Below are 8356 nucleotides of genomic sequence, written 5' to 3' on the forward strand. Positions count from 1 at the left end.
CTCCCCCAAAATCGGGAATAATCCCAAAGGAAGGAGCCGGGAGCCCAGAAATCAGGAATAACCCCAAAGGAAGGAGCCGGGAGCCAAAAATCAGGAATAACCCCAAAGGAAGGAGGTGGGAGCCCAAAAATCAGGAATAATCCCAAAGGAAGGATCTGGGAGCCCAGAAATTGGGAATAATCCCAAAGGAAGGAGCCGGGAACCCAAAAATCGGGAATAACCCCAAAGGGAGGAGCCGGGAGCCCAAAAATTGGGAATAACCCCAAAGGAAGGATCTGGGAGCCCAGAAATTGGGAATAATCCCAAAGGAAGGAGCCAGGAGCCCAAAAATCGGGAATAACCCCAAAGGAAGGAGCTGAGAGCCCAAAAATCAGGAATAATCCCAAAGGAAGGATCTGGGAGCCCAGAAATTGGGAATAATCCCAAAGGAAGGAGCCGGGAACCCAAAAACCGGGACTAACCCCAAAGGAAGGAGCCGGGAGCCCAGAAATCAGGAATTACCCCAAAGGAAGGAGCCGGGAGCCCAAAAATCAGGAATTACCCCAGAGGAAGGAGCCGGGAGCCGCAGGGCCCCTCCGCTCTCTGCAGGACGCTCCGGGGCTCCCCCTCCCGCGGAGCAGAGAAAGGCACAGGAATAACAAACCCCCCCGATTTAATTATTATGTGCACAAGGAGAAGAGGAATCCCGGGGTCTCGGGGAGCGGCTCCCTCATGCACGGGAGCTGCTCCTTGATGCACGGGAGCTGCGGCGGCGCGGGGCGGGTGCGCGGCGGGGCCGGCGCTCAGCAGCCGCCGCAGCTGCGGGCGCAGGACGCGCCCACGCTCTGGCACAGGCCGCTCGTGGCCATCACCCCGCACTTGGAGAACTTGTCCCGGCACAGGTCGGCTGCGGGCAGAGAGGGGTTAGCCCTGGATGATGGGGGAAACTCCGGGAGAGCAGCGAGGGAAGCCCCCCAGCCCAGCCCACCCCGCTGTGCCCCGGGGGTCTCGGGAGCTTTGGGAGCAGGCAGGGACCCCCGCCCCATTGCTGCCCACCCCGCTGTGCTCCGGGGGTCTCGGGAGCTTTGGGAGCAGGCAGGGACCCCCGCCCCATTGCTGCCCACCCCGCTGTGCTCCGGGGGTCTCGGGAGCTTTGTCCCGCGGGATTTTCCCTCCCGGAATGGCGGGGGAGTTTGGGAGTTTGGGCGCGCCCCCCTCACCTCGCAGCAGCTCCTCGTGGGCGCACACGGTGCGGACGCAGATCTCCTTGTTGATGACGTACACCCGGCGGAGGCTGGAATTTTTGGGACAGAAAGGATGGGGATGTAAAGCCGAAAAATTCCCAAAATCCCTGCTCAGGGGGATCAGGGGGTGTTTCCCATCCCCACGCACCTGTAGAAGCAGATCTCGTTCAGGCACTGCTTGCAGGGCTTGTGCACGGAGTAGAGCCGGGTGCAGGGGTACTGCTCCTCCCGGCAGTCTGCGGAACCCGCAATTCCCGGGAATTCCTCACCGGGACCTCCCCCCGCCCGATGTCACCTCCCCCCGTCCCGGCTGTCCCCCCCGGCGGCACAGCCCGGCTCCGGGGGGAACGGGAATGGGATCGCACAGGGAACGGGAATGGGATCGCACAGGGAACGGGAATGGGATCGCACAGGGAACGGGAATGGGATCGGCACTCACCGAGCGGTCCCGGCTCCGTGGGCTCCGTCTCGGGCACCGCAGCTGAGGGGGACAAGGAGAGGGGACAGAGGGACAGGGGGACAGGGAACAGGGGGATGTGGGACAGGGGGACGCAGGACAGAGTGGACAGGCGACAGGAGACAAGGGGAAGAGGGGGACAGAGGACAAGAGGACAAGGGGACAAGGAGACAGGTAAGGGAATTTCAGGATGGGGCAGAAATGTCTCCCTGCCCTTTCCCGGGATTTTAGGGCTGGAGCACCCTTGGCACCCACCGGCTGCTGCGGGGGGAAAACAGCAGCTGGGGGAACAGGGAAGGGACAGAGAGACCCCAGCCCCGGGACTGGGGGGCTTGGGGGGCTGTCACCCATCCTGTGACTGTCACTCATCCTGGTGGCTGTCACTCATCCCGGGGGCTGTCACCCACCTGGGGTCGGGGCCGGCACGGTTTCCTGCTGGGATTGCTGCTGGGATTGGTACCGGAACTGCTCCTCCGGGGCTCGGGGGGTGACATCTGCAGGGAGAGACCCAGTGCAGGGACAGCCCCAAATCCTGATCCCCCCCCCCGGCATCCCAGAGGGAAACACTCACCGTGGTAGTCGTAGTAATCCTGAATTTCTGGGGATAAAACAGAAACAGGCTGAGGGAGGGTTCGGGGAGAGAACTCATCCCGTGGGGACTGGGAGTGGGAAATGAGATCCCTGGAACTCCGTGGCGGGCCGGGAAAACTCCCTCCAGCCCCTCCAGGGATGAGCCTGGGCCACTTCCCACAGGTGGGATTGGGCATGGATGAAGGTTCAAAAATAATTAGATAAAGTGCGAATAAATAGTTGGATAAAGGTTGAATAAAGAATTAGATAAAGGGTTAAGAAATAATTGGATGAAGGTTTAATAAAGTATTAGATAAAGGGTTAATAAAGAATTGGATAAAAGGAAATAAATAATTGGATAAATGTTTAATAAAGAACTGGATAAAGGGTTAATACAGAATTGGATAAATGTTTAACAAGGAATTGGATAGATGTTTAATAAAGAATTGGATAAAGAGATAATAAAGATTGGATAAATGTTTAATAAATAGTTGGATAAATGTTTAATAAGGAATTGGATAATGGTAAATAAAGAATTGTCAGTGAGAGCAGAGGGAGGAGCTGGGAAGGTTGGGAACTCCAGGGGCGGAGGAAAAGGAGCACAAGAGGGAGGAGGGATGGGTGAGGAATGTCTGTCTGTCGGGATCAGAGGGATGGCTGTCGGGATCAGAGGGATGGGTGTCTGTCTGTCCGGGAGAGGGATGGCTGTCTGTCGGGTTCAGAGGGATGGCTGTCGGGATCAGAGGGATGGGTGTCTGTCTGTCTGTCTGTCTGGAGAGGGACAGAAGGGGCGGGGCCGTGCCAGCGCGGGCTCTCACCTGCCTGCTGGTCGTACTGGGAGTACTGGACTGGCTCGGGGTAGGTGATGCCCTCGAACCTGCTGAACTGTCCCTGCACCAGGAGCGCTGCGGGACAGGGCCGGGGTCAGCGGGGCACAGCACCCGGGCCGGGATGGGGATTGCCATGGGAACCCCAAACCGGGATGGGGATTGCCATGGACACCCCAAACCGGGATCTGGGATTGTCATGGGAACCCCAAACCGGGATCGGGGATTGCCATGGACACCCCAAACCGGGATCTGGGATTGTCATGGACACCCCAAACCGGGATCTGGGATTGCCATGGGAACCCCAAACCGGGATGTGGGATTCCCATGGACAACCCAGCCGGGATCTGGGATTCCCACACAGACACCCCAAACTGGTATTTGGGATTCCCACGGACACCCCAAACCAGGGATTTGGGGTTCCCTGCTCCCACCATCCCCCCAACCCCACAGAAACCCCCTGCCCAGGATTCGGGGTTCCCACGGACACCCCCAGCCTGATCCCTGCTCCCACCATCCCCAATCCCACCGCTCTGTCCTCAGGGCCCTGCGGCCCCAGGAGAGCAGGAGAAGGATTTGGGATGCTCAGGGATGCAGGATCAGCCCTGCCCAGGGTCCCTGCAGCACCCGGGTGACCCCAGGGGTGACCCCAGGGGTGACCCCAGGGGATCCCGGCTGCCACGGCCCCGCTGAGCCCGGGATGCTCCAAGCCCCTCCATCCCCTGGGAGCTCAGCCTGCCACGGATCCGGGGGAAACGGCCCCAAATCCAGCGTGGAAGAGTCGGAGGGACTGGAACCCCCGGGAAGGGATCGGAATCCCAGGAAGGGACTGGAATCTCGGGAAGGGACTGGAATCCCTGGAAGGGATCGGAATCCCAGGAAGGGACTGGAATCTCGGGAAGGGATTGGAATCCCAGGAAGGGATCGGAATTCCCGGGAAGGGACTGGAATCTCAGGAAGGGATTGGAATCCCTGGGAAAGGACCGGAATCCCGGGAAGGGACCGGAATCCTGGGAAGGGATCGGAATTCCCGGGAAGGGAGTGGAATCCCTAGGAAGGGATTGGAATCCCCGGGAAGGGACCGGAATCCTGGGAAGGGATCGGAATTCCCGGGAATGGACCGGAATCCCCGGGAAGGGACCGGAATCCCCGGGAAGGGACTGGAATCCTGGGAAGGGACCGGAATCCTGGGAAGGGATCGGAATTCCCGGGAAGGGACTGGAATCTCAGGAAGGGATTGGAATCCCTGGGAAAGGACCGGAATCCTGGGAAGGGACCGGAATCCTGGGAAGGGATCGGAATTCCCGGGAATGGACCGGAATCCCCGGGAAGGGGGCTCAGCTCCCCCAGCCCGGGACGCTCCATCCCTCCGTGTCCCAGGAATGCTGCGGGATGGGCTCCGGGGCTCCAGCCCCCTTCCCTCGCCCCGAGGTGTTTCCCCGTGTCCCCCCCTTTCACCCCAGCTTCTCCCGGCTCCGGCTCCAGCCCCTCCCTGCTCGCTGCCATCCCCCGGGGTTATAAATCTCATTTCCCTGGGTTTTGTCCCGGTTTTGTGCCACCTCCACGTCCCCACTCGCTTGGTGCCTCGTGGCCCCGGCTCGGAGCCATTCCCAGCCTAAAGCTGAGCCCAAAGTGGGATTTGGGGGAATTCTGGGGAGTAACAGGGAATGAGTGATGGCACAGTCCCCAAAAATCACTGGGAGGTGTGGCCACCTCCTGATCATCCCTCAAATGATGCTTTAGTATCAAAAATTAACACTTTGCGCCCTAAAAATGCATTTTTGCAGGCTTTGATCCCCAGAATGAGATTCTGGAAGGTAAAAATGAGGCTTTGGGACAAAACTTTGAGTATTTGGGTCTATAAACAAAACTTTGACCTCTAAATCAGAGGATTTGGACTTTGAAAACTGAATTTGGGCCTTAAAAATGAGATTTTGGGCATTAAGATGAACCTTTAGACCTCCAAAAGGCCACTTGGGACTTAAAAATGAGGGTTTGTACCATAAAAAATGTGGTTTTCAACCACAGAATCAGAGCTTTGGGTTCCAAAAGTGATGATTTAGGACCCAAAAATGAGGTTTAGGGATGTTAAAAGGAGGTTTTGGGACATAAAAATGAGGGTTTGGGACATAAAATTAAGTTTTGGGATGCAAAAATGAGGCTTGGGGGCACAAAAAAAATAATAGGGTTTTTGGTTCTAGAGCTGGGGTTTAGACCCTGAAAATGAGAGTTTGGACCCTCCAGTTGTGCCTTGGGGTTTAAAAATGAGAAAAACCGGTAAAAGTGGAGTGAGAAAATGGGGATTGGGGTGATCCAAACGGTGCTGGGGGTTCGGGGCTGTCACCCAGGGCTGGGGACACTCACCGGGCAGACACAGCACCAGGAGCTCCGCCGCTCTCATCCTGCTGGAACGACGGGAAAGGGCGGGAGCAGCCGGAGGAGTCTGGAGGGGAGCGGAGGGGATTCAGAGGGAGGGGACACGCGGGGACACGCGGGGACACACTCAGGGACATGCAAGGACACTGCCCCATCCCTGGTGTCCCCGGGAGCTGGCTCCAAAAACATCCTCCCCCTGCCAGTCCTCAGAAACCAAGGAATTTCCCCAAAAATGCTTCCCGCCCAGTCCCAGGGGATTTGCAAGGAGCAAACCCCGGAATTTCCCGCGGGCAGAGCAGGGAGGAACTCCCGGGGTGTCAGGATCGCTCTGAGGATCCGGGATCACTCCCGGGGTGTCGGGATCACTCCCAGGATCTGGGATCTCTCCCGGGGTGTCGGGATCACTCCCAGGATCCGGGATCACTCCCGGGGTGTCGGGATCACTCCCCGGATCACTCGGGATGTGGGAGGAGAGGCCTTGACCCCCCGGAGTGGAAATTTCGGGCTCCTTTCCCGAGGTTTCCAATTCCTTGGGTAAGGAATTGTTTTGGGGGGATGCTGCGTTTGCTCGGGCGTTCCCTAAATCTGGAGGAGCGTGGGGATCTGAGGAGAAAATCCCGGATTTTGAGAGGAATCCCGTGGGGTTTGGCGGCCCCGGCGCTTCCCGGCGTTTTCCAAGGCTGCTGCTCCCGGCGGGAAGAGGCGCCAAGGCCGGGAGCCGCCAGGAATGCCGGCCGCCCTTCCCCCATCCCCAGCCAGCTCCAGGGGGAGAATCGGGGGAAAAGGAGAAATTCTCCCCCAAAACTCCTCTGAAATCCAGGGGAAGGGGTTTGAGGATGAATCCCGCCGGCATTCCCGGCGCTCGGGTGGGGGGATCCTCCCCGGGCTCTCCCGGCTCTGCTGCCGCAGCGGGGAAACTGAGGCACGGGGGGGAGGAGCCCTTTGGAACCTCATCCCGCGGAGCGGGAACATCGGCCCCCCTGTGCCGGGAGAGCTTCCCGGCCCAGATCCCGGGGGAACGCGGCTCCAGCCCCGCCACACCCGGGAAGGGTCAGCGGGACTGGGAGCAGCAGCTCCGGAGGGTGGGATCCTCCAGGGATCCCATCCTGCACCATCCAGGGATCCTGCACCATCCAGGGATCCCATCCTGCACCATCCAGGGAGTGGGATCTTCCAGGGATCCCATCCTGCAGCAGCCCCAGTGTGGGATCCTCCAGGGATCCCATCCCCCTCTGTATCAACATTCCCGTTTCCCAGCACCCCAGTCTCTGAAGGCACCTTCCAGGGCCCGTGTCCTGCACCACGCCCAGCGTGTGGCACCCTCTGCTCCCCGGGTCCTGCAGCCTCACCAAACAAAGCTCCCTCCCCTCACAGCTCATCCCTGGGAACCTCATCCTCATCCTCCCGTTCCAGGACTGGAGCTGCTGGAGGTGCTGACTCCAGAGCCTCCCTGGCTTTGGGAATCCACGCCGTTGGTCCCGGCCTGGGCTGGATCAGCCCTGGCTGCCCTCGGTGGGACAGGTCCTGTCTGCTCCCCACGGCCCCGGAGCCAGCCCGGAACGTCCCAGGATTAAAGGGACTGGGAGGAGCAGGACCAGTGGCGCCTCTGGAGGCTGTGCCAGGCTGGCAGAGCTTGGGGCTGGGGGTGCCCATCCCGAGCCCTGCTGTCCTGCAGGTGCCAGGATCCTGTGGGACGCCAGAGCCGGCATCCTGTGGATCCAAAAATCAGCAGGGGGGGATGGATGGATGGATGGATGGATGATGGTGGATGGATGGATGGATGGATGGATGGATGGATGAGGGATGGATGGATGGATTAGGGATGGATGAGGGATGGATGAGGGATGGATGGATGGATGGATGGATGGATGGATGGATTAGGGATGGATGAGGGATGGATGGATGGATGGATGGATGGATGGATGGATGGACAGACAGACACCACCTCTGGAGCCATCCCCCACCATCCTCCCGCCCTCCCAAGCACACGGCTCCGCAGTGCCCTCTCTGCCAGCCCCGTTTCCAGCCCTCGCAGCTTCTCCCGAGCTCCAATTCCCTGAATTTCCCCCAATCTTGGCTGGAGCTCGCAGGGTTTGGCTGCGGGACGGGGACAGTTGGGTCACGTCTGCCCCGATGGCGACGCCAGCGGCTGCTCCCGACGGAGACCCCGGAGCGGGGCCGACATCCCCACGATGTCCCCACGATGTCCCCACGATGTCCCCCCTTCACCAAGGCCACCGAGGAGGGGACGAGGCCGCCTCCAGCCCCGTCCCCGCCGGGAGGGCCCCGCTGTTCCCCCTTCCCTCCCCAGCTCCGCTCCCTCCGTGCAGGGGTCCGGCGGCTCCGACCGCGCCAGATGTTTTTGCAACTGCACATCTGGGAACAATCAACCCCGGAGAAAGAACACCACAGTCCCTTTCATTCTGCTAAACCCCACCTTCCCCCAGCCTTTTCCCCCTCCCTCAGCTTTTTTTTTTCCTCCCATTTTCTTTTCTTTTCTTTTTCTTTTTTTCTTTCCTTTCTTTCTTTCTTTTTTTTTTTTTTTTTTTTTTTTTTTTTTTTTTTTTTTTTTTTTTTTTTAAGCTCTTCAGTTGCCAGAGAGTGGGAGAACAAAGGGAATTTTAAAAGATTCCAATTTTTTTGGCCCCCGACCAGAGGTAAGGAACTTGGTGCCCCCATCCGTGTTTTCACACATCATCTTTTCCTCAGGGGCCTGTCCCCCAAAACAAATCGGAATAAAAGATCCCTTTTTTACAATCTCTTTCCAGGATGGAAAAGAAAAAAAAAAACAAAAAACCAACCAGCAAACCCACGGCTTCCTCCAGGCTTTGGGGTATTTTTAGACTTTTTGGAAGTGGTTAAAAATCTCCAGTAACTGTCAGGCCTCAAAGAAAGGCCCCCTC

The 8356-nt window shown here is 58.6% G+C and overlaps 1 protein-coding gene across 5 annotated transcripts in view; it reads right to left on the bottom strand.

The window, feature by feature from the left end:
• Positions 1–654: 654 nt before the first annotated feature.
• The window catches only part of MFAP2 (microfibril associated protein 2), a 9892-nt gene continuing 2190 nt past the window's right edge, over positions 655–8356 (bottom strand). For all 5 annotated transcript variants that reach the window (XM_039697506.1, XM_039697510.1, XM_039697508.1 and 2 more), the window contains exons 2-9: positions 5442–5520; positions 3069–3155; positions 2252–2278; positions 2088–2174; positions 1663–1704; positions 1372–1459; positions 1200–1273; positions 655–886 (exon numbers count right to left, since the gene is read on the bottom strand). In XM_039697506.1, the coding sequence (XP_039553440.1) occupies positions 783–886; positions 1200–1273; positions 1372–1459; positions 1663–1704; positions 2088–2174; positions 2252–2278; positions 3069–3155; positions 5442–5520 (588 nt within the window). In that variant the 3' untranslated portion in view covers positions 655–782. The remainder of the gene's footprint in view (positions 887–1199; positions 1274–1371; positions 1460–1662; positions 1705–2087; positions 2175–2251; positions 2279–3068; positions 3156–5441; positions 5521–8356) is intronic.

The sequence above is a fragment of the Passer montanus genome, unplaced genomic scaffold (genome assembly GCF_014805655.1).
Source record: "Passer montanus isolate IOZ18808 unplaced genomic scaffold, ASM1480565v1 scaffold118, whole genome shotgun sequence".
Taxonomy (NCBI): domain Eukaryota; kingdom Metazoa; phylum Chordata; class Aves; order Passeriformes; family Passeridae; genus Passer; species Passer montanus.